At 46.4% G+C, this 26,482-nt stretch overlaps 1 protein-coding gene across 1 annotated transcript; it reads right to left on the bottom strand.

Moving 5' to 3' along the window:
- Nucleotides 1–1,673: 1,673 nt before the first annotated feature.
- On the bottom strand, nt 1,674–25,356 carry OTULINL (OTU deubiquitinase with linear linkage specificity like). The gene is made up of 8 exons (XM_053913978.2): nt 25,157–25,356; nt 7,881–8,040; nt 7,763–7,794; nt 7,569–7,660; nt 6,665–6,814; nt 4,104–4,232; nt 2,909–3,178; nt 1,674–1,880 (listed from the first exon to the last, which is right to left on the bottom strand). The coding sequence occupies exons 1-8, from the start codon at nt 25,218–25,220 to the stop codon at nt 1,707–1,709; spliced, it is 1,071 nt and encodes a 356-aa protein (XP_053769953.1). The 5' UTR covers nt 25,221–25,356; the 3' UTR covers nt 1,674–1,706.
- Between the last annotated feature and the right edge of the window lie 1,126 nt (nt 25,357–26,482).

The raw sequence follows: 26,482 nt of genomic DNA, 5'->3' as shown, positions 1-26,482 counted from the left end.
GAGAAGGGAGGGAGAAAGAGAGAAACATCAATGTGCAAGAGAAACATCAACAGGCTGCCTCTCCCAGCCTGCAACCCAGGCATGTGGCCTGGCCGGGAATCGCACAAACCACCTCTTGGTTCACAGGCTGGCACTCAATCCACTGAGCCACATTGGCCAGGAAAACATACTTCTTTTTTATTTATAGTAGAAACTATATGAAAAAAGTGAGAAAATGTCAGCCTTAAATACGTCAAGGAAGCCATTTCTTAGGAGGGATTTGTAACTTGAAAGTTATTTTGTATTTATTGAAATTCACAACAGATTTAGCAAAGTACCTCCAACATAAAGATTATCAAAATAAACTGGAAAAGTATTTCCAAAGTAAAGATAACCAAAAATTAGTTCACCTGAGTATTGCCTATGATTGCTGTAACACATTACCGCAAACTTAGCGACTTAACACGAATTTGTCATCTTACAGTCCTGGAGGTCCGAGGTCTGACCCAGGTCTCACTGGGCTAGACTCCCAGCGTTGGGAGCACCATGTTCTTCCTGTAGGCTCCAGGGGAGAATCCATCCCCTTGCCTTTTCCCGCTTCCGGAGGCCACTCTCACTCCTTGGCTCGTGGCTCCTTCCTCCATCGTCAACACCATCATATTGCGTCTGTCTCTACTGTCCTTCCAGATTTCTCATTTCCCTCTGACTATGACACTCTTCCAACTCCCCCTTCCTCGTCTACGGGCCCATGTGATTATACTGGATTCACCTGGAGAGCCCAGAATAATCTCTCTAAAACAAGGAGAGCAGATTAGTACCTTAATTCTACCTGCAACTTGATTCTTCTTTGCCATTTAACCCAACACATTCACAGGTTCTATGGATTAGGATGTAACGTGTTTCTGGGAAAGGGGGAGGCAGGCATGATTCTACCTACCACACATTAAATACATGTGTCAATACACCACAGGCTAATTTTTTCATGACAGTTCAATAGTTGCCATTCATTTGCCTTAATCTACAGAATTTATCTTTTGGATCTACAGAAAATGTATTAAGCTGGCCAGATGCAATAACAAAAAATGTAAAGAGATATAAAACAAACTGCACATTACAAAGTAGTGGTTATCTGTGTGTATGTGTTTATATAAAACTATACATGTATACATTGGGGTACGTGTGTATATGTGTACACACACTACCCCCCAATAATTTTATAGTCAATTAAGTGGTTCTAGAAAAGTCAAGATACCATAAAGATTCCTGGGAAGGTCATGCTTATACAATAAGACTGTGTTTATAAGGATCCAAAATCAACCAAAGGCAAGGTTCTTAATGAAGAATATAAAAGTTAGACACAAATTCACTCTTTCTAGGTTAGTCTTTTTTCCTACTCGTCGTCTTCTCCATTTTTTCCTGTTGTTGTTTTTGTCCAGATGAAATGTTCTCATGCTCTTAAAGGCCCCCATGTGTGGAGAGACCACAGCTCTTACGAACAAGGTCAAACCACGAACCCACAAATGCATTAGTGCAACTGCTCTGGAGGAAATCATTGAAAAACAAAGACAAGCCATGTGCGCACCGCGGCGTCCAGTGTACCTGTCATCCTGGAGAAGGTCCTACTTCCTTCAGTGGCTACACCACCAGCTTTGGTTTTCCGGAACACTGTACTTGCCGGCATGACCACTTGCCGGCTGTCACTGGCGGGTATCCGGTCCACGCCAGACTTAAAAGACGGGAATGTGGTAATGGCGGTCATTCTCGGTCAGCAGGGAGATCTCAGGCCACTCCCTGAGTGGCTCCTCTGGGTAGCAGACTTCAAAGTCCCTGGAGTTAAACTTGAACAGTCTGAACACTTTTATCTTGACTTCAAGTGCATATCCAAGTATAAACATATCAATCTGGGAAAGAGATGAAAGAGAGGTCACAATACACATTTCAAATTCCTGCCCTTCCACGGGGGGCGGGGAGGGGCATGTTCTTCGGCAGCTTGTGGAATAAGGTACTTATCTGCAGACCCGCACATGAACCACTGAGTAGGCACGGGCGAGGGACAAGTGTGCACTATGTGGAAGGCAGGGGACAAGCGGAGGAACATCTCTCAAGACTAGCCTGAAAAAATCACAGGCAAAGCTATTTGGAAAAAAAAACTAATACAAAAATAAAGGAATGCTTATAATAAAAAGTACACTGTTTTCTGCTCTGGCTGGTGTGGCTCAGTTGGTTGGAGTGTAGTCCCGTAAACCGAAAGGTCACGGGTTTGATTTCCAGTCAGGGCCCGTGCCTAGGCTGTGGGCTCCGTTCCCGGTCGGGCACGATCGATGTCTCCCTCCTTCCCATCTCCCGTCTCCAAAATCAATGGGCATGTCCTCGAGTGAGGATAAACAAAATGTTTTTAATTTTAAAAGCTACACTGTTTTCCAACCAGTTTTATATCATTTTAAATCACTTTGTGTAAAAAGTTAAGATGATTTTGTGTACCTCCTAGGAAAGCAAAACAAAACAAAAACCCTTTTCTACGGGGATATAAAAGCATTTTCTGGGTTTAAAAAAAATGAAATAATTTCTATTTCTCTGCAGTAAGTAACCAAATGCTTTCCTAAACCTTATCTCATTTTCCAACTGGAATTTCTCCTGGTTAACCTCTGCTGTGGGAGAACCTATTATCAACTCAGAAGCAGAGTGCAAGGTCAGAAAGATGACCCAGCAAGGGTGTCCTTCAGCCACAGGGCTGGAAAGACACATAGCAACCAGCTCAGAGCAGTGAGGCTATTACTCTTCTTCTCTGCATTTCAGGGGCAATAGTATCAGGCCCCCACTCTGTGCAACTAGTCTTATCCCTGTGGAAAACAAACACCAACCCCCTACGTGTTCCAGTACTGCTGATATAAACCTGGATCAAGCACACACAATTCTTCTGCCCCCGTACCTGCTCTAGTCCACACGTGTCGCCTACAGAATTTAGGTGATTCATCATGAAGCTCAAAGGATCAGATGATGTTTCCCGGGAAAACAGGAGTCTGAAAAGAGTGGGAATGACCTTTTTCGTCTTCATTTGTTCATAAACTTCAGTGACTTGATACAGCATGATGAACTTTAATGCTTCATACAGTTTGTATTCCAAAATGGCATCGGAGAAAAGGATGTTGCACATACTTCCTCTCTTGTGATAATCTTTAATCCCACTGAATTCGGTCCACTAAAAACACAGGCGTAACAGTGAAATTTCGAAGGGTAAGGATGAACGCATATACCCTTGCATAACTTCTAAAAGTACATACAATACTTATAAAATAAAACAAAGATTAATTGAGGAAAACAGAACTTTCACTGTTCGCTTCATATCTTTTGACATGGATTTTTTAAAACATAAGTATATATTACTTTACAATAACAAACTAGCTTCAATAAAATATTTTTTCACAAAAGCACCACCCGCCAGGTAAAACACTGAGCGAGTCAGTTTCCTAACAATGCTTAAGACAGCTGGGTTGCACGAAGGCCGCTCCAGCGCCCAAGCGTGCCAGCCTGCCTTGAACACCCGCCGCCTGCCGGGCACAGTGTAAGGCACACTCTACGTGTGTTATCTCATTGAATCCTCACAGGAACCATACAGGGTCGATGCTATGTACAGTTCAGTTTTACAGATAAAAGCAAACTATGGCCCAGAAAGGTTATGGTGCTTCCCAAGGAGGATTCATTCCCACAATCCACAATCTGTTTTTATTAAGAGACAGGAAAAACGCTGCTCTGAGTCAAATTACAACATCTCTGCCGTTGCCAAGTTATTAATAGGGCGCATTCCAGAAGGGCATTTCTGAGCACCTTGTCTGCAACTTGCACCCCATTTCTCGGGGGAAACAAAGGTATGCGCTGGCTAAGGTTTCCGGGCCAGTCCACAAAGGGCTGAACTCTCGCATTATGTAGAACAACATTGCTCTCATTCATCACTTGAAGGAGAAGGAAGATCAAGGCGAAGGAATCGCAGTTACTTGAAGCAGCATTTCTGCCTGCGTTTCCTATGTAACTAACATAGAGTGACGTGCCCGACACCGGAGAAAAGTTGCAATAGTGGGATGGGCGCTTCCATTCCCAGCCTGTCACCCCAGCCGCCAAACTCTCACCTGTGTTTTCAATAATTCCACACATTTACGCAATTTTCCAAACACATTTGAACCTGTATAGTTCTCGGGACCGAAACTGTACTGCTGGATCCAATTACAACCTTGTGAAAAGAGTAGTTTCTCGGGAAGCTTGAAAAAGAAGATGCCAACAATGATTAGTGTCTCAACATTTACTGCACACAATTGGGACTGTGTCAGAGCACATAATCTCACCTCATTTAGCAATCTTCATTTATTCTTTTTAATTTTAAAAAATATTTATTTATTTTTAGACAGCAGGGAAGGGAGGGAGAAAGAGAGGGAGAAACATCAATGTGTGGTTGCCTCTCGCACGGCCCCCACGGAGACCTGGCTTGCAACCCAGGTATGTGCCCTGACTGGGAATCGAACCAGTGACCCTTTGGTTCACAGGCCGGCACTGAGCCACACCAGCAGGGCCAATCTTCATTTAAGAAGACTATAACCTCAGTAAAGGAAAAACATATAGTCATTTTCTTTTAGACTTCTGGATTCATGATTTGGATCACACTCTTAACTCACAATTTCACAACTGATGAAAACTTACCGTATTTTTCGAACTATAAGACACACTCCCCGCTCCAAATTTGGGAAGGAAATGGGGGTGCGTCTTATAGTCCGAATGTGGCTTACCTGGCTTGTGGGGGAGGGGGGGCTATTTATGTTATTAAACATTTTACCACATTTTTCACTTCAAAAATTTTTTTCCTATTTTCCTCCTCTAAAACCTAGGTGCGTGCATCATATGGTCCAAAAAACACGGTAAATATAAGATTAAGTCTATAGAAACAATCTTTTGGGATAAAACATTTCCCAAACTACCTACATATATCCCTTCAGAAATGTAAAAGCAACAGACAATGCAGAAATGTAAAAATGTAAAAATCCCAGACAATGTAAAAGCAACACAGCACATCTGGGAATAGGTGGATTTTGGAATGACGCTTGTTAGGGTGCAAACCCAGCCGTGTAAATCACCTGCTGGGAAGTTACTCAACCAGCAGGTTATTTAACGGCTCAGCCGCATCCTCCACTGTAAATCAAGGACAATTTTATGGGACTCGGGCCGGGGTTAAATAAGATTACAGGGTACATAAGAGTCTGATCCATCATAGGCATCCAATGCATCTCCCACCATGTGCAACCCAGGGTCCCAGGTGTAGTCTCTGTCCTCAGCCATGAGCAGCTGGGCTGGCACACTGAATACACCTGACAAGTATTTGTGAGATAAAATAAAACTAATAAAAGCATCTCTAAATTAAAATGATAAGGAAATAGAACGTGAGTAGCTATCTACGTTAGCACACACTTTATATTCCTTTGCTCCTGCAACTTACACGTGCACCCTACATTAGGCATACTGCATTCAGAATAAAAATTCAGGTTATCACCAAGAATGTATTGGTTTACACTGTTATGAAACTGAAAAACAAGGAAAGGACTGGAAGAAAATATGTGTAAGTCACATATATGATAAAGCATTTGCATTCAACATATATAAAGAATTCTCAAAACTCAATAACAAAAACAAAACAAAAATATCGGCAAAAGATTTGAACAGATATTTCTCCAAAAAGAACCATGAGGATGGCAAATAAGCAGAGGAAAAGATGCTCAACATCATAACTCATCAGGGGAATGCAAACTAAAAGCACAATGATACTAATGCACACCTACTAGGATGGCTGAAACAAAAACGAAAGTGAAAATAAATAAACAAAAAACCCTGACAATCCCAGGTGCTGGTGAGAATGTGGAGCAACTGGAACTCTGACACATTTGTGGTGGGAGTGCATCGTGGTACCGACGTTTGGAAAATGGTTTGGCAGGTTCTTATAAAGTAAGCACACACCTGCCATAAGACCCAGCAATCCCACCAGAAAGGAACGAAAACTTATGTGCACATAAAATCCTGTATGGGAATATTTATAACAGCTTCATTCATAGTATTAACTGTCACATTCCTGTCAAGGAACACCACTCAACAATAAAAAGGAATGAACAACATTCACAGACCAGCTGGAGGAACTGCAAATTCATTATGCTAAGTGAAAGACCTCACTTCAGAAGGCTACACTCTGGATGGTTCCATTTACATAACATTCTGGAAAAGGCAAAACTACAGGGACAGAAGACCTATCAGTGGTTGCCAGGAGGTGCGAGTGAGAGAAGGACTGACTGGGACGGGAAACGAGGGGGTGTTTGGGGTAGTAGGTACACACTGTGTTTGTCGAAACTCCAATAACTATAGAGTACAGAAGTGAATTTCAGTAGACTACCTTACCTGGAAAGGGCAGAGGGCATTAAAGATGAGGCCAAGAAAAGACAACGGCATTAAAAACAAACAAAACTGGGTCTGACTCTCTTTCTGAGCTAGTCTGTTGGAAAACCGACAGGAGCGTCCGAGGGCCTGGTTAGCGTCCTCTCGGAGTTCCTTCGACCTCAGGACCCCTGCCTACAAAGCTGCCCACGGCAGACCCAGGGTGGTGGGGTTACCGTTGTCACCAAGGGGACTTGCACGTGTTTCCAGTGTGAGGATGTACCTTAACAATGTCTTTTTCCTTCATCCAGGATGGAAAAGAAAGGCCCTGGCTGAACACCTGGAATAGCACAGACCTCAGTGCGTCGTAGTTATCCCTCTTTACTTGTCGAACACATTTAATGTGACGCCGCCAGAACAGCTCCTCGTAAGCCTGTTTAGCACAAAAACAGAAAGCTGTTTATTAATTCTACTGGATAAGAAATAAGGAAAGTGATTTCAATGCACTGTCAGTGAAGCGTACTCCTAAATAAAGCAGACAACAGAAATAAGACAATTCTAAATTATGAATTGGACCACGTGTCATTTCATGTCATTGTGTGTGTGGAGAGACGAGGGTCCCGTGCTACTCTAGACAGTTAAGTTCCTGGAGCCCAGGGCCAGGGAATGTCACTGCGGGGAGACCACGGGTACAGCTCGGTCACAGTGGGAAATACTGTATACTTTAAAACTATGCTAAGGACTCTTTTAAATGTACCACCTCTTTTTTTTTTTTTTCTCTGCCAGTGACAAGTTTGGGCAACAGTGCTGGGAATATTTACCAAGACTGAGCCAATGAAAAACTCTAAAAATCCTCAAAATATTTTTGTCCAGGGGCCAAATCCCTTCAAGGACAGAAGTCTCCCCTACACGTGCAGAGGTTTCATAGGCCTGGCCAGGAGAGAGCTGCAAGGAGCTGATTTCTAGTTTTCTGAACTCACAGACTGAATTTCACCCCAGGGGTCGAAGGCTCTGGCTCTGGGCACAAGGCCCAAAGCCAATGTCTAGTAGCTGTTTGGCTTTTAAATTAGAGCCACGGTTGTCCCTTATGTCACAGTCAGTTTCGGTTAGTCTCTGGATCCATAAAGCAGAGTGGAATGTCTGTTTACACGCAAATTCTCCATCTTCCACGACCTTTACAAACAAACCTTCCTCATCAGCTTGGCGCGGGGAGTCTCCCCCTTCCACTCTCTTGCGCAGTAGCTGAGTAAGTCAACTTCTGCCTCCACGCTGAGGTTCCCTGAACCAAAAATAAAAGTTAGTTAATTCTCCCTTTCCTCTTCTTTCTTGAACCCTCTCTGCATCTTAAAAATAAGGAAAGATGCACATAAAAAGTAGTTACTTTTGAATTTTCTTTGCAGATATCCACTCCACCTGAAAGAAAAAGGAAACAATAATACCAAAATTCTCCCTTCGTAACAAGAATATTTGAGAAATCTGAAGATGATGCAGCCACCTACCATTTCAGCCGGTGCCCTAGATGTAAATTCAGCCTTCTGAAGTAGCAGAGGGTGGCCAGCAGCAACGAAACTGCCAGCGTCACGGAGCCCTTTGCTATTCCCCACGCGGTATCTAAGGCTTGGCTGGTGGCTAGTGTCCAGGAGTGAACTTGGTCATTTCCTACAAAAATTTAATTGAAAAAAATCACGTCACAATTACACAAGTCTGCTTTAAGGGGGAAAAAGATACATTGGATAAGTTTATCTGCAAAGTGTCTATGGTTGATTTACATAAACATATTTAAAGCATTCAAAAATGCAATCTGAAATTAAAGACATGCCCAGTTCCACTATAACCGGCGTCATATATAAGAATATCTTTGTCCCCAAAATCCAAGAGGAAGAGTGAACATAAAGAATGTAGGTTTCGCAATCCCTCCACCCTGAACTCAAAGCCTGTTTCTCCTGCTCACCTCGCTGTGTGCCTGTGGGAAACCCACCTTCTCTTACCCTGACTTGTCTCAGCTGTGACATGGGTGAAATACTGCCCTCGCTGGGGAAAGACAGGATGAAATGATTTATGGACCAGCATCGTGCCCTGTGCTGAATATCTGTTGAATCCAGAAATGATGCTGCCCCATCCACTTCTGCCCACTTTGGTATTCGTTTTTTTAAACTATATTCCTTAGTTCACATCCATGGGTCGTACATGTAAGTTCTTTGGCTTCTACATTTCCTATACTATTCTTAACCTCCCCCTGTCTATTTTGTGACTACCAATTATGCTTCTTATTCCCTGTACCTTTACCCCCATGCTCCCCCTTCCACCCCCCCACTAATAACCCTCCATGTGATCTCCATTTCTGTGAATTTGTTCCTGTTCTAGTTGTTTGCATAGTTTCTTTTTGTTTTTTTTAAGGTTCAGTTTTGATAGTTGTGAGTTTGTGAGTTGTTGTCATTTTACTGTTCATAGTTTTGATCTTCTTTTTCTTAGATAAGTCCCTTTAACATTTCATACTTGGGCCGTAACACAAGGCATCACCTTACCATACAGAACCAGCGACTCAAAGAGCAGGCACACAGACATCATTTCCAGCAAGTGGCCCCTTAAAAGAACAGTCATGAGATGGAGAGGGATGTGCTGCGTATGGTGTGCGCACTCTCGTTCCCGATTTCACAGGAGGGAAAAGTATCAGGCCTGAAGAGCTCAGACTGGGTACTTGCAGTATTTTCCTAAGGCAGGAGATTCCTAATGATGTTATGATGGGCATGTAAAAATGCTGAAGCACAAACGAGGAGGAGGACTTCTGCGGTTCACCGTGAAACAGTGCCCTCCACGGTACAGGGCTGAGTAAGATCCCAATGACTAATGTAGTGAAAGCCTCACCCATTTGGAATCTATACTTCTAGTATTTGTGATCATCTTTGATGTGTATTTACACTCTCAATAAAGAATTTACCAGGAGATAAAGAGATGAAAACAGTTACCAGCAAATAAAAATGTCTATTTTTTATATCATTACTTAAAAAGACATTTTCAAACACAGGTGTTTATTGTTTAGGATTAGCTATTCATTATAGACTTACTCCCACCTAGTAATTTAGTAAAACTTTCTATAAATTATTTAAAAATGTACAGCCATACTGCCTTTACACCTGTAATTTAGACTCTTACTAATTCAGTCTGATTGCCCAACTTGGAAAATTCTCGTGTACGCACATATTTTTAGTAAGTCTTTACACTCATGGAAGAACCAGAATTGGTCTACGATACATGGTTTCTCCTACTGCAGTCACAGACATTTTCTAGAAACATGCAACATTGCACAGATAGTACAGTTTGCTTCTTTTCATATCGACGTCATATCAAATTACAAGTTGAACATCTTTTCATAGCTCTACATATAGATCCACAGTATTCTTTTTGAAGCTGCATAACATGGCAGTACAAAGACCATCACTCCGTAACCACCGCCGAACTACTAACCATCGCTCGCTCCCACTTCCCATTTACAAACATGGCGGAGACCGACATTCTCCTCCAACAGTCCTTGGGGCCCATGGCAGCTCTCAGGGTAATTTCAGAAAGAGGATACTCTGGGCCAAAGGGTTTGCACATTTTTAGTGTTGACAGAGGTTGACACAGTGCCTTCCAAAACAGCACTGCCACTTGACTCTCCACGCCGGGTGCTGGAACGCCTACTTCCCTGAATCCCACACCAATTACGAACTCTCACTGTAGCCTGCAATTCTGAGCAACACGCTCTCATTCCTTCCTTTGCGAAGAGCCTTTGAGAGCATCTGTCTGCTTCCCACTGGGCGGGGCTCATCTGTTTGTGGACTTGGGGGCCCCCAGTCTCTACATTGGGGCCTGGCTGCTGCCCTCGGTGAGGCATTGCTCTCACTGGCCACAGAGTCCCTCCGATCCACTGCGCTCCTCTAAATCAACATCTGGCCACTAGGGCATCTGATTCGAGACCCCAAACGAGGGACTTCTCCTAAGCATAAGTCCTTCTCTGCAGCAGGTCCTTCTCGAAGCTCCTGTTTCCTAACCTGGAGATGGTATATAACAGTGAGGTCCTAGTGGTGTCTGCCTCTTAGAGCTGTTGTGGGGTTGGAGGGTATAATGGGAAAACGCTGAGCACGCTGTCAGGCATACTGTGAGCACCCAATAAGTGGTCATTAATATCTTTATTGCTATTACTCTAATCACCCCAATTTTTTAAATGAGAAAACTGTGAGGGGCAGAGATTAAACCAGTGGTCAAGCCAGAACTCAAAGACAGGGTGATGTGATGCGAGAAGCTGCACATCTCATCATCAGGCTATCCTACCTCTGAATTGTGTAGCTGAGGAAATCTTCAAATCAGCATTGCTACAGCAGGTATAGAATAAAGTCTTTAAAAAGAGAATTAAAAAAAATTTTCCTGCATGCCAATAACTGGATGACAATGCAAAAAAAGCAAACAGATCCCTGGCTGGTGTGGCTCAGTGGATTGAGTGCCGACTTGCAAACCAAAGGGTCACTGGTTCGATTCCCAGTCAGGGCCACACAACTGGGTTGTGAGCCAGATCCCCAGTGGGGGTCACGTGAGAGGCAACCACACATTGATGTTTCTCATTCCCTCTTTCTCCCTCCTTTCCCCTTTCTAAAAATAAATAAATAAAATATTTAAAAGAAAAAGAAAAAAAAACTTAAAGAAAGCAAACAGAACACCCTAAGTTAGGGGCCTAGCAAAACACTATCATGATCACAACTTTGATAACCCCGTGAGTCAAATCTCACTTCCCCCAGCACTGCTGAGAGTGAATGAAATTTTCCGTGCGGGAGTCTTCACCAGGGTCCCCCTGCTGCCAGCCTGCCAAGGAGAATTCAGCAATTGGCTGCCCACCTTCCCTTCCCCCTGCCCTGAGGAAGCCCCTGCATCACAGGGAACCGGCCTCATGGGAGGCTGACTGGACTAGTAGGAAGGAAAAGAAGGTTCCACCATGAGGGATTCAATCATTCAACATAATGAAAAGAGGAGCCAGAACAAGGGCAAGAAGCAGAAGGAGTGCAGGTGGCGGATGGTTTTGGCCATGGCGAATCTCCAGGAAGTGCAGGTTACAAGAAGACACAATAAACAGAAGCAATTGCCAGGAATTACAGATTTGACCCTCTTTAAAGTTCATCAAGTGACAAAAACTGAAATTTCTTTTTTAATACTTTTGGACTGGACCACTTAGGTGGTAGCTGAATGAGGTTCTGTGCAAGCACCGTGCACTTCTATTATTTTGGAAAGTGGATTAACTCAGTCTTACTCATTTCCCCAATCAGCACTCAAACATACCCAGAGACCCCAATCCACACTACCAGAAGTATCACTTAAGATATCTTTGAGTAATTACCCCAGAACCTCCTGAAATCAACAACATGGCTATTCAAAACTAAAATCTGATCTGTGATTCCCTCAGACTATATATGGCAAATGAGACCACTGACTAGAAGTAAAAAAAAAAAAGCCACCGTTTTTTGTGGTAGAATTTTACTTAGATTTTTTTTTTCCATTCTCTAACATGTACCAAAGCTGAAATAATTCAAACATTCAAACAGGAAACCAAAAAGAAAAAAAACAAAACCTGAAAACAAAAGTAAAAGACACTGAAGAGCTGGAAACCCAGTGAGTAAGCGGACAGCAGACCCCCCGGAGCCGGGGAGCCCCTGGCTCGCTCCTGTGGAAACCCATCAGTGTGCGGTTGGCTTCCCGATATTCGCCATTGTCCCAGGTCCTTTTCTACCTCCATGTCCCCACAGCCCACCACACTGTCTGTCTCCCCCACTTCCTTCCCCAATCGTATGCAGCACAGTGGCATGCGGGGCTTTCTCTCTGCACAGCTACACTGTCACCTGCGTCCAGCTCGGGGGACTTTCTCCTGAAGCAGAGCCAGTGGATCAAAGGATGCCCAGGGCACCATGAAAGGGAAATTAGGCCTGAGCTAAAAGGTAATTTAATCTCAACGTTTGAGACAGCAGAGCGAATGGAGATATATATGCACACATTAAAATCATCTTGTGAAGAAAATTTAACGTAAAAGATACTAGATTTAATGTGATAAATACAACAGGTATTTCTACCTGCTGCAATGCCATGTTATGGTTAATTATCAGATGAAGGACAGAGTGGCCAAGACACACAGGTAGAAACAAGCAGAGAGAGGGGCTGTAGAAGGTGGCCATCCCCAGACAGTGGTGCCCTCCCTGTGGCAAGAGCAGTGGAAGGGTGGAGGTGGGGTGCAGAGTGGAGGACACAGACACGTCAGAGGTGTTGGGTGAACTTTTCACACCTTCTGAGCTGTGCTGTGGAACACTACTCCCTTTGAAAACGTGAACATGGCTTTTGGGTAATTCTGGTCCAGGGAGGAAGGCGCTACAAGGAGAGGTGGGCTGAGGCCAAGTGGGACAGAGGGCAGAGAAGGGCCCAGAAAGACCTTCTTTCCTCTCCCCTCACCCTCTGCTCACACTTCTCCCCACGTGGGCTGGGCACTGGGCTGGCAGTGAGGTGACACGGAAGACACACAGCCTGCCCTCACGGCGCTCATGCTCCAGGGACATGATGCCCTCCTGTCGGGAAAGGCTGCTGGTCAGCTTGTCCCAGGCCCACAGGGCCACAGCCTGCGTTCCCCGGGGTCAGCCCACCCTGGTGCCAGTGTCTGTTCAGCATACAGAATAACACAAGGCCCTGTGATGCCCAGGTGGCCAGCTGACCTCCCTTCCCCAGTGGGTCACCTCTCAGAGGTTAGTGCTGAAAACTCAGAGCTTCCAGAATAAAGCAAAATACCATCCATTAGCCAAACAAAGAATCCAAACAATATGCAAACTGAATGATAGACATGCAGAACAAATCCTGTTAAGTCATCAAGGCTCCTAAATAATTTGGAGCACTGGAAGGCTACCAGAGAATGTTAAAGGGTCAGCACAGCCCTGGCCAGGGGCTCAGTCGGTTAGAGCATTGTGCCACACACCAAACCAGTACACCAAAACGCTGCGTGTGCGATCCCGGTCAGGGCATGCTGTATCTGGGTCATGGATTCAATCCCCAGTCAGGGTGCGTACAGGATGCAACCGATCGATGTTTCTCTCCCTCTCTCTCTAAAATCAGTAAAAAAATATCCTTGAGTAAGGATTCAAAAGATAATAACAACAACCAAGGGTCAGCACAGCAGTGTGAGACTGGGTTTAAACAGTCTTGGTTCTTTAAAAAAACATAGGTCAATTTTTTTATGGCAGTTATGGGGGAAATATGTAGAAAAAAATATCCTCTTAATAAATCTTTGAAATGGTGAAGTTAAAAGACTTTCTTTGCTTTTGTATTTCAGGTAACAGTTCTGCTCAATTAAGAAACAAGTCTTCCACTTAGTAAAGTACTACAACCAACAAATGCAAGATGAGTTATCACTGAGGAAGAGAACTACCAAGGGAAAGGTTATCTTGAAAGTCACAACCAGGAAGGCATTCAGCTGCAGCCCTGTCGTGCAACGTACTTCTGCGTTTAGCACCCCCCCCCCCCCCGCCCCCTCCCCGCCCCACAGGACCAGGCTCATTCACCCAGGGCTCCTGTGACACTAGGAATGTCGCTAATACTACAGGAAACTACATCTTGCCAAGCACTGAGCGAACTGTGCGTGTATTTAATCACATCACAGCTCAGGTTTGTTTTTTTTTCATTTACTGGTCACATCCTTAGGAGTGTTAAATGCAACCTATCATGTGAAAAGGTGTAAGTTTATTTTTCTAATCGCGTGGAGAGGTTTTAAAACCCGCCCAACTATTGAAACACAAAAGTTGTAGGTGGGATAAGCTTCAGTGGGAGAGCAAGCTGGAATCCCTCCCTGGGAAACCCCGAGCCCGGGGATCACTTCGTTCAGGCAGGCTCCCGGGCTGGGTGCAGGCAACTGGTTTGGCAAGGCAGGCCCAAGGCTCTGTCTTCACTCTGCCATTTTCTAGCCGCAGGACCGCCACAGACAAATTATGTGGCCTCGATGATCCCCAAAAGTCTCCCCAACGGCAGAGACCAGCAGTGACAACAGAGCGCTGGAACAAAATGCAACACAGTAAGCCCCAAGGGAGTGCTCACAACCTCGAAGGCGCTGTGCAGACGTAACCCCCGAGAGGCCCTGCCACAGTCTCCCCTCCACCTTGTCACGGACCAGCGGTAGCATACTCTCCCGGTGGGAACTCACTCCCTTTTGGGGGAGTCCATTTCCTTTTCTGGAATGTTTCTCTCTGTCCTGATCAAATTCTGTCATTATTCTATGAGTATAGATAAAGCTCCTCTGGCAGGCAAGGCACTGTGCCAAGAGCTGATGCTACAGTTGTGAATGCCACAGATTGGACTGTTCTGGCGTCAATTCTCAGGTGGACGCTCCAGGTGTGTCTGGAGCACAGTCAAGGATGGCCTAGAAGAAAGGAATGTGGCCCTGTCAGCAGGGGTAACATGGGAACCTGGCCTAGACCTGCGTCAGATGAGGGGCAGAGCTGAGACCAGAAGATGGACAAGAGTTCATGGGGCCAGGAAAGTGAGGGGAGGCCGGCCAGGCTCAGATCAGCAGGGCCTTTAGATGCTGAGAGAGACGCTGATGTTTAGCTGAGGAGCAAGCAAGAGGCTTCTGTGATCAGATCTGTAACCACAATTTAAATCGTTATTACTTGGGGTCATGAGGCACTTCTGATTCCTCTTCTGTATGACAACCTTTTGTATCTTTCACAGAATCACAGAATGCTTCAGGCTAAAGGCGCTGCATTTCCACTTGTTCTCCAAGGCCTGATTCTCACCAGCCCCTCAGCAGAAGAATTCCCTCCCCCAGGTGCTCCCTCTGCCCTCCGTCTACACTGCGGGTAGGTGTACTCATGACATGTCCCCTACTGGCCTGAAGGCACCTCTAAGGTGAAAGCTGACTCTTAATTCACTGTGCACCTGGACATCTGATGAGCTGTCACACACAGCTTTGACATGAAGAAACTGAAGCCCAGAGAAAGCAAGAAGTCTGAACTTGAACCCACATGTTCTGACTCAAGGTCAGCATGCCCTCTGAATGTATATATGCCACATACATAAGTGCCTTCGCTGAGTGATTCTCTTCCAAGAATTCAAAACAATTAACAAACGTGAGCTTGGAAGGCAGCTATCATTTCCACTGTGCCTGTTTTCCCTTCTAGATTAAACATTCTCTCTACCAATTCTCTCGTGATGTGGCTTGCATCATCTCAGTCACTCCTCATTGTCTCTTCGCTCTCCTAGTCATTCCTCTCTGAATTCCACACTTACATTAGACCCCAAGGCAGAATACAATATCCCAAGTGCAGCCCAACCAGAAGAGTGATCAATATCGTAACCACTTCTGCATTCTCGATCAGGGTTCAGCAAGTTCTCTGAATAGGGTCAGGGAGTAAGAATTCCAGGCTTCCTCAGCCATCTGGTCTCTTCCCAACTACTCAGATCTGCCCTGAGAGCTTGAATGCAGCCAGCAGCCAGCAGACAGCAGGGCTGTGTTCCAAGAGAACTTTCGAACACCGAGATCTGAATTTCATGTAAGTTGCACAGGTCAGGAAATGGTATTCTTCTTTTGCCTTTTTCCCAACCATTGAAAAATGTAAAACCATTCTTAGGTTGTAGGCCATATAATTAAAAAAAACAAAACAAAACTGAGTGGGACCGACATGGCCCAGGGGCTGTGGTTTGCCGAAATTCATTCTAGATGATACATTCCAGTTGATGCAGCCTGTGATTGTGTTAGTATTATAGAGCTGAGAAATAAATGTGCCATCAACTCACATTCAGCCTGCTCTCAACTTAAAATAAAGCCTTGAGATTAAAATAAAGCCTTTAGACCTGTTGCTGGAGTGTGTCGCTCCTACTTCGGAGGAGGGAGAGGGGAGAGGCACTTTCATCCCAGCATCCTCAAGCTTCCAGGTGGAAGGCTTTCCTGGAGCTCTGGCACTGGCTTTCACCCCGGCCCCCAGCCCCCAACTCTCTCATTTTACTCTTTCCTCCAGGAGATGTGAGATGGAGAAGTTTAGGAGAATCTGCTCAGCTCAGCCCCTCCTCTCCAGGTCTGCCTACCTGCAGAGAGGTGCCCTGGGGCCTGCGGTCTCCCTGAGAGAGAGGCATGGCCTTTTATGGGTAACTTCGGCTGGGCACTGCTAGAGAGTCCCTCTGGCCACACAACTACGACAAATGGATCCTATCAATGAGCTTACATTTAAAAATCTCTGGCTCCTGTGTCTACCTTTCAGTTCATTCAGAACCTGGCAAGGGAAGCAAGGGTTTTCAAGGTCATGTGTGCAAGTTCTGTGTCCTGTGGACCGAGGCACTGATATGCCTTCCTGCTAAATTTTATGTCACTGGATGGGGCTCACTGCTCCAACCTGCCATTGCCTGTGTGGGTTGTTTTCTCTCTCTGTCTCTCCCTCTCCTCTTAGATGCTTAAGATTAAGCTTGTCTTCTCTACCTAAAGGACATTCTGGGACAAGCCACTCTCCACTTTCACCCTGTGGTTACTTTTCCACTCATCAGAATCATTTAGGATCTGTCGCTAATGGTTACTAATCCTTCCCATTGGCTTCCCTTCCCCAATGCCATTTTCCACCTGTGGCAGTGGTGAATTTTGGGGGGGTGGGGAGGTGGGCGGCAGGGAATGGGGTTGTTTTGTTTTGTGTTTACATTCACTGGCTATGTTACGCCTTATTTAAAAATCTTTGTGCCTTTTGTTACTCGTAGGAAAAACCCAAACCCTGGCAGCCAGTCAGGTGAGCTGGAAAGACCTCTACACGAGGTGTGAGGGTAAGGGCACACTGCCCAGCGCGCCATTCTAGCCAGAGGCCTCAGGAGGTTCTTCTGGAACCAGGAACCTTCCCTTGGAACCAGATGAGAAGTCAGCATGTGCCCACTACTGAAGGAAGCACATGGCAGAGACCTCCCCGTCCTCTACCCCAAATCTTTACCTCTCTTTCCTCTCACAAACCCATCTATCTTTACGTGATCCTTTAGGTCTGCTCTCCTAAAGAGCAACCAGTGACTTCAAAACAAACTCATCAGGTATTAGAGAGCTTTGTACTCAAAGTCTACGCACCAGAAGCATCCATACCGCCTGGGCACTTAGACGTACAGATCCTCAGGCAGGGTCTGTGTCCACGAGAGTCTGCACCTACAAGTTCCCCCCAAATCCACAGCGACGCCCATGCACACGGAATCTGAGAGGTGCTGTCGCGGAGCCAAGGATCACCTTGCTCTGGTTCCCCTGTGCATTTTCCCACGCAACGGGCTGGGGCCCAGGCATGTCCTTTTAAGTTCCCTAGTGATTCCAGTACGTTGCCGGGGCTGAAAAAATGCCGCTCCAGGGTAAGGGTTTCCTCCGCATTTGGCCGTTGCTGTTATCTCCACTGTATTATCGCATGCCAATTAACTTCCAAACGTACAGTTAAGAGAAATCGTGCCAGATAAAGGAAAGTCTCGCTGATCATATCATCTAACTAAACGTAAGTATGGCCTGTGCTTTGCACCTGTCTCCCTTGGTCCACGTGAGGGGCTACTTTTCAGTCAATGGTTGTTTTCTTTGGCTGGCAGCCATGGTTATCTACAAAGGAACTTTGCTGAAATTCACAATAAAGGAACCCAACTAGTAACGTGACCTCCAGGGACGGTGACCAACTCATCCAGGCTGGCCTGGGACTCTCCCAGTTTTAGCACTGAAAATTCCGTGTCCCAGGACATCCCTCAGTCCCAGGCAAACCAGGACAGGTGGTCACCCTGCCCCCAGGGTCTTTGGGGTACCCCACCTCCAAGGTCCTTGGGGTCTGATCCAGGATCCCCAGTATCTCATCTCTTCCACTTCCTCTAGATTACTGGCCGTTCTTCTGTCCCTTGCTCCTGCCACCTCTCCCATCCCCCATCCTCTGCCTCTCAGCTCAAATGTCACTTCCTTGGGCAAAGCTTCTCTGACCCATTCCGAACCCCCAGGACTGACCACATCTCCGCTACACTCTCCCATAGCACATGGTGTCCTGTTCCATCACAGCACTTGTCAGAGTTTATACGAGAATGTTTGTGTTTGATTTGTGTCTGCCTCCCTATGCAGGTAAATGTCATCAGGACTGGAATTGCGTCTGTTTTCTCTCTGCTTTCTTGGTGCCTCAGCACACTACAGACCATTAGTAAGTATCTGTTGCATAAATAAAATGAACCCATGTCATCAGGATCTAGTCCAGGATCTAGACTGCCTGCCACTAGCCATCCCCTCTTCTTCCACAGAAATAGAATCCTGACTTTTGGCTGGAGACACAGCTACATTCCATCCTCCGTAGGTGCTGGTGGATACAGCCGTGTGAGTGAATTCTGACTAGGAAGTATTAGTGGCAATTTTCAGAAGGCTCTGTTGAGAGGGCATGTTCCTTGCCCCTGTTCCTCCAGACTAGCTGGAATGTAACTGTGGTGACGGATGTTCGTCTTGGACAAGGAAGCGGCTGTGGGCGTGGAAGCTATGCAGGGTAGAAACGAAGTGGAAGGAGCCTGGGCCCCTGGCACCGGGGAGCCCACTGCAGCCCTGGGGAGCCCCCTCCAAGCTTTGACCTGGGAGAAACTGATTCACTTATTTGAAATTGTTTGGTTATTCTACCATACCTGGTCCTACCTAACCGACAGCCTTGGTCTTGGTGGTCGTATGTCAGAAACAGTGAGCCACCAGTGTGGTTTCTCTTCCCTTAATGACACTCACGTAAATATCAAGTAGGAAGTGAGACTGTGAAGCGGTCACCTTGTGGGCTGGCTTCAAGGTAGCGGAATGAGCAGATACCAGGTAGTTGGGAACTCGGGTCTCCTCCTGGAGAGCTGAGCAACTCTGGACCTCAGCCTCCTCCCCTATGGGCACGCATCCAGGGGCCATGCCATTAACCCCTATTTCTCTTCACCCTCTAAAGGCCTCTTTATGTTAACGCGGTTCAGAGTTACTCTGGAGGTAGTCATGTTGGGGCACAAGGCACAGGATTTGAAGTATTTGGGAAACAACTGAAGTTCAACTAAACTTAAAACATTACTCAAGACTCGCACCACAGGAAAGATGCCCAGAGCATGTACAGTACATACTGGAGACGCCGACCTGCCAACACTCCAACCTTTAGAAGTGCATCCTCAGTTCTGCGGCTCTACTATGCCCGTTGACGTGAACCACAGTTGTTTTTGTGAAATCTTCACCTGAGGACATTTTTTCATTGCTTTTAGAGAGAGGGAGAAAGAAATAGAAACATTGATGGGTCACCACCTCGTATGCACCCCAAGCAGGCATCGTACCGGCAACCTGGGTATGTGCCCTGATCAGGAATCGAACTCATGACCTTTAGATCTAAGAGACAAGGTTCCAACTAACTGAGCCACACCAGCCAGGGCCTGAACCATAGTTTTGATAAAGAGCTTTTTCCACAAGGGCTTCCATGGAGGTGACCAGTTTTTACAAAATAGGAAGAAAACAAGGAAGACAGAGAAGACTGAAACAGAGGCAAGGAGGGAACTGTTCCTTCACCCGCTACAGGCTCCACATTTTGAATGAACCAATCAACGAGGTATAATCGGGGAAAGACACTGGGATATTAAAGTATGACAAAAGGACAGGACAGGGTAGGTCAGCAACGCCAGCTGTTCAGGTCCTACCAGGGCTACCAGCTGAGTACTCAGAGCTGAGTACGGAGAAACACCACGACTATACCACGGAGAAAACTGCCCCAGTAAACCCCCTCTCAGTTCAGGTGACTGTTCTCCCTGCTTCAGATTTCAGAGGAAGGAACCAATGTGCCTGCGTGTTGCACACTGCAGGTGCAAAACTGAGAGGTGCCCAACATTTATACTAATAATTCAATTGGTTTGAAGGTTAGCAGCCAAACTAATCCTTAGCTACAAACTGAACTCCAAGTTCATTTTCTACATGCCAAGTAAAAGGACAAAGAGTTGCTCTTGTCCACTGACATCAGAGCCATCCAGCCCTTCATGTCCAGATGGTGACTAATTATATTCAGCCCACGCAGGCGCTGGCTGGCCATCTCTTCCACTTCCCCTTTCCTATCAGCCATTCTGCTTCCTCCACAACACTGGACCTGTCCTAGCAGTCGATTTGGAAGACAGAGCATTCAGTTCTCCTGACACTTTAGGGATCTCACAGGAAAGCTGAGGCCTTCTTGTCACCGGTCAGCAAATATGCCTATGATGTGCCTGGAGTCATTCTAAGACCCACAGAAACACTATCTCTTCACCTGACAAGAAAGAAGTCCCTTCACTTCTCAAGCCTGGGAGATTAAATGTTCCAGGGAATACTCTGTGTCCTGGCTTAGAGCAGGAGACCCAAATTGTTCAAAGCACACACCTTGATGAGCTTCCACCACCAGCTCCCCAGCCCACCTCTGTTCTGGAGTCACTTGGGAACTGGTCTGTATGCACTAAGTCTCTCCCACACCTGGACAGAACAGGGAGCCCAGGCCCACTGTGACGGGGATAAGAGAGGGCAGTCTACCTCTCTTTCCTTGACCCTTGACATTGAATGGGATTCTGCTTCTCTCTGAATTGGGGGAGGTCTCTCTTGAGAAACTGATTTCCGATTACTTTATAACCCACCCCACCCCCGCTATAAGACTAACCCCATATTTGCCAAAAACCGGGCATGCAGAAAAAGAGAAGTTATTTTAAGTTACTATGTATCTACCATCCAATAATTTCATATAAACTCAAAGTCATAATCCCCTGGTTAAATCAATGTTGAAAGACTTCATTAAATTCTGAACTCAGGATTTACTGAGGATAGCATTTTACTGCTATAGTTTCTACAGTTTACCTGGGAATCCCACTACTAATAGACAATAGTCCTTAGTCTCCCAGAAAAGAACATATAACATTTTATCATCTGTTTATTTTAAACATGATGCTACCTATCTATTCTGGCTCCACTTAAATGAGAAGGTAGAAAAATGGAGCATGACTAGAACAAAAGATTACTGGCAAAATGAGTGCAGAAACAAAAACTGTTGATTTACTATAACGTGACATCTAAGTGTTCCTCCATTAAATTAATTACAAATTAATAAATGTGTACACAATCTCACTTTTCAGAATGGACTGTGCTACGCGACTGAACATTTACCAGAGGATTCAAGTGCACAAGAGAGAAAGGCCAAATTCACTAGTCTAATACTCCTCCAAAAGTTATAGACAGACTTAAACAGCCATGTATAAGGAGCCGTGCATGTAGAAGTTTTGGTTTAATGATGACAATTTTTTCATACTCTCTCTTCTCCTGTTCCTCAGACCTCCCTTGAGCAACAACAACGGTCTGAAGATGATAACCCAATTTAATCTGGAACAGCTGAATGTGATGAAGTTGCCCGGGAATGAGCTCGCACTGTCTCAGGAGACAGAAGCTGGCGGATGACCTGCTGAGGTGGAATCACACTGCCAGAGTTTGAGTCCTGCCACCTCCTCCTCACTAGCTGGGAATTTTGAGCAAATTCTGTAAGCATTCCGCACATCAGTGCGGTGCTGGTAAAGGTTACACAAGACTATCCGTGAGCAGTGTCTTCTCGTCTAGCACGAAGAGAACTCAAGTGCCCAGTTATTGTGGTGGGGACACCGCTAGGTGCTACAGGCACCTAGGGCAGTACCCACCCACTCCAGGGTAAAGGGCATTTCAATTTAATAACTGTGCCAATCAAGAATTTCGACTTAGCTAAGACACGTGGTACCAAAAGTTACATTTTATTTGGTATTTAATCTATCTAACAGAAATGTTAAATGTAGAAGTGTAAAGTGGGGACAAATACGCTGGCAAAAATATCAACTATGGAGCATTTGGTTTCAAGCATTCTGTTGTGTGTCAACTGCAATCTTTTTCCCTAAGCCCTCAAACTGTCTTTTAGAGAAGGAAAATATTTCTCTTTAAGGTCACAGGTAGCACATGAAGAACCACAACTACTCCCCCCTCCCCCCTTTGGCACACACTGCCCAGCCAGCGTCCCCCTCTGCTCCTTGTTCAGCTCCTTGACAGCAAAGGCTTTGAAGGCACTAAAAGAAGGTTCTAGAATAAGCAGACAATTCCAAGCACCCCTTTGCAGCCTGTGTTGAGGAGGGAATGTTTGCGCCCCACCATCCTCATCACTGCGTTTGCTACTGAAAGCCACTGGTTCCAATTTGCCCTCTCCCTCCAGCAGAGAAGTGCTCACCAGGTAAACTCACCCGCCTGCCTAGTGTGGTACCTGTGACACTCCCCGTGGGAGTTGGTCGGACTGCTTATGGCAGGTCAGAAGCATCTGCTTCATACATTCGGTCAGTCATCCTTGAATGGCTTTGGAATAACAGGATCCATATTAAGGAATATACCTTTTAATTAGCAGGAAAGTCTGGGTAAGAAGTAGGGGGGTCTTGTACCAGTTTGTATGTGACTCAGTTTCCTAAAACGAGGATTGAAAATAACAACTACCTCATGTAAGGTAATGATAATAACAGCAGCTAACCTGAGTACCTACTGTGGGCCATGCATGGTTTCAAGCACTTTATAGGCAATAAATGAGCTAACACATAAGCAGCACTCAAAACCATTAATCATTACCATTATTTCTAAACTTTTGTTTAGCATTAGACTCTTCTCTCCAAACAAAATCTTACTGAGAACAGCATATAAAACAGGAGGTGGGGAGCAGAGGTGCTCCACATACAGCTGGAGTGGGGGGATCTGGCTGATGGGTCCCCCATCCCACACTGGGCATTCTTTCCCTGGGCCAGGACAGTCCCTAGGGACCACCACAGAGTCCTGTGGCTCCCAAGAACATCACTGAAGACCCAAGAGTCTCGGGTCTCCCCTCACATTTCTACTAAACATGTGGATAGTGGATAAGCAATGGTAAAGAAGAATCACAGCTCACCGAAAAAGAAGCAGTTTTTAAAAATGGCTACCAAAAACCTCTGTCCGTCTCTGCCCATTCTGTGAGTTTTATTCTGATACTGTCTGTTTGCTTTTTATTGTCAGTATTCCTTGTTATCATTTGCTACTCTCAAAAGCAAATCTTGGTCTTTCTCTTACCAAAAGAGTTAGGGTAGGTTAAGCAGCTGTGGCATCTTAGCTTTGGCAAGTGATTTTAAACAACCCCCCCAAGCCCCCCAAACATCACCAGCAAAGAAGGGAAACTATGCTCCTAAGTCCCTGGAGGTTATGCTTGGGAGAGAAAAGTTTTCCATAACCCGATCCTTGAATCACATTCTTCCGCTGCTGCACACCAACTGCAGATGCCACAGGCTGGAACAAAGAATTCTTGCTGGGTTCACAGTGCGGGCACACCTTGAACTTGGTGTATTGGAAGGAAAAATTCCTGGTGATTACGTTAAGCCCAGCGTAGGCACCTTTCCACCTCCCAAAGCAGCATTTTCCAGCTGTGCCCTTACCTCCATTCCCAACTTTGCTTTCTCTGCCAAAATAAAGCAGGGAGCAGGGAAGAAAATAACCTAATAAAAAGTTCAAATGAATACACCCACAGGAAATATTTGGCTAATTCCACAATAATCCAAGGTGAAGAAAGGTTCGAAAATGAGTTCATTCTCCAGACTTTTGAGAGTGGGAGGATCACTTTCAATTGCAGAATTCTAGAGTGGGAGGGCCTTAGGGATCAGCCTTATGGAAGTCCAGAGTGGTTGTGGCTTACAGGCTCGCAGTCCTAGGCAACATTATGTCTAAAACTCATGTCCTCATCTCAGAGGGTGCTGCTTCCACTACACCCAACAGCAAAACCCCCAACTATTTGCTGTGTGGATCAAAAGCTCCTGCTGAGAACCAAGAACGGCAATTAATAAGCAGGCCTGGCATCTGCCAACTTCCCATGAACCCTGCAGTACCTAGAGTCCAAACTCTGTGTGTGCGAACAGGCATGTTCCCAGAATTCAGTGTGGGCTCGCACCCCTGGGGTGGTCACCAGAGAGTTACAGAAAGGTGATGTGCTCAAAGTTGAGAAGCAATTATGCTCATCTTCTCGAAGAAGGACTCCAAGGCACAATTGAAGGATGGCAAGGATAAAACCCTTCACTTCTAAGGTGAGGACCCACCCGCCAACGCAGAAGGTGGAGACGCCGAGACATAGGTGATGTGCCCCAGACCTCAGCGATCCGACTTCTTCACGACCTGTGCCATACTGTGCTGCTTTGTCCTTAGTGACATTTTTGTTAAGAAGCCAGTTTTCTGTTGTAAAGAGAGTCTCGATTGCAGCGACGGTGTGGCCCACATCCTCTGACAGCAAAGCGCGAAACCCATCAACTTCCCTCCGACAACAATCAAGTTCTCCGAGGGGACACCGAGCGGGGGACCGCCCCCCTCCCCCCCCCCCCCCCCCGCCGCCTCGGAGGCAGGACCCGACACCAACTGCTGCCTGGACCCCTCACCCTGCCCCTCCCCACTCCGCAAGACGGCTTTCTCTTTTCAGGAACCTGCCTTCCCCACCTAGGCAGAAGACTCGCTGCGTGGACCCAAACAGCTCGCGCTCCCGAGGACATTCATTGTTCCTTATTCTGATGCGACCCCGGTCCCCGACGGCTGCCCAAACCATGCAGAGGGTGTGGAGCTGCAGCCGGTCACCGTCTGCGCCTTGGCCAGGGGTCCCGAGTCTCCCACCACTCACAGCGCGGAGCGCTGACCCCAAACCCGTCGGGGTACCGACGGCGGGTGGAGGGGAGTGCGTCCCAGGCTCCCGGCGGCACTCCCCCCGCCCCCGCCTCCCCCCGCCCCCTCGCCCAGCCCGGGGCCCACCTGCGGCGAGGGCACTAGACCGTCCCGGCTCCCGCGCCTGCTGGGGGCTCCTCCGCGTCGCCATGCAGGCCGCGCGCTGCTGACGGGCGCGGAGTCTCGGCCCGTGGGTCTGTCAGCTACGGCGGCTGCCCGCCGGCGCCGGGGTTCTCTTCCCGGCGACGGGCGGGAGCGGAGGCTGGGGGCCCCGGGTGGCAGTGCACGCTCCCGCCCCAGGCGCCACGGCAGCCGACTGACGCACCGTTCCACCAATGGAAGGCCGCTGCGGAGCCTAGGGGCGGGACCGGGTGTGGATGGGCGTGACTTCAGGGTGGAGTCTGAGTCACTAGCCCGGGTGAGCCCGGGCCTTGGATGCCGGATAGTGGTGCGGAGGCTGCTACTGAGATCCAGGCGCTTATCCAAGGAAAACAGCCTGGGATTTCCACCTGCACGGATCCCGCGATCTCCCTAGTGCTTTACATGGATCGCCCGTTGAGTGGGAAGGAGAGAACCTGGAGGGTGGGATGATGGGGGAGAGGAACCAGTGCCTTTCTCTTCTCCGCTGCAAAATAATAGGATTCACTTTTCTGGCCCTTAGGTCACAACGCTGGTGGGTGTAAGGCAAAGGAGGGCGAGACTAGAATCCAGATGTAGCTGTTGGCCCAGGGCCTGTTTCACTAGATTGGGCAAATTTTCTGATCTTTATTTCCCTCTGGGTCAGCAGAACCGGGTTGTGCTTACTTAGAACTCAGAGTTTACTTTAGGAGCGGGAATGTGTGGGTTATTGACAAAAATTAATCCTTCTACAAAATGACTTATAAAGGAAAAAATACGGGAGTAGCAAACGGTGAAAATGAACAGCCCAGCAATAAAAAGACTCTCACAACAAGGTTCTTTTGCCCCTAATTTCCCAGTTAAATGGACATCCCCCTTTTCTTTTTCAAAAGAAAAGGGAAGAAAATAAAAATCCGGTGACCACTTCCTCTTTTTCCAATATACACAATTCCAGAGACAGATGTTCTTGTGCCTGTTTTGGCATCTTTTGAAACAGAAATTTCATAACAACAGAAAGATGTGGGAAGCACCCTGAAATTTTAGGTGGCTCCAGTGCACCTAGGACAATGTCTACAAGTAACAGAATCACTTTCCCCCTTTTCAGAAACTCAGAGCAAACAACTAGCAATCACAGTGGTTGGCAAATGCAATAAAATTCTGAATCAGAGCAACAGCAATTAATACAATGTTAGGCATTTACTGACAGGCGACATCAGACCAGCCACTAGGGTAGCCCTTTTACATATTATTTTATGTGTTATTTCACCTAATGAGGTAGGTACTGTTGTCATCCCC

Source organism: Desmodus rotundus, chromosome 1 (genome assembly GCF_022682495.2).
Source record: "Desmodus rotundus isolate HL8 chromosome 1, HLdesRot8A.1, whole genome shotgun sequence".
Taxonomy (NCBI): domain Eukaryota; kingdom Metazoa; phylum Chordata; class Mammalia; order Chiroptera; family Phyllostomidae; genus Desmodus; species Desmodus rotundus.
This window is presented reverse-complemented; position numbering and strand designations above follow the sequence as displayed.

What these genes read in the sequence shown, in the direction of transcription:
- OTULINL (XM_053913978.2), bottom strand. Translation starts at nt 25,220, where the DNA reads ATGGCGACGCGGAGGAGCCCCCAGCAGGCGCGGGAGCCGGGACGGTCT. An exon ending in AGGAAAAAGACATTGTTAAG is followed by an intron (nt 4,233 to 6,664) that starts GTACATCCTCAC and finishes TTCTTTTTCAAG; the next exon opens with CTTCCCGAGAAACTACTCTT. An exon ending in ACACGTGTGGACTAGAGCAG is followed by an intron (nt 1,881 to 2,908) that starts GTACGGGGGCAG and finishes TCTCTTTCCCAG; the next exon opens with ATTGATATGTTTATACTTGG.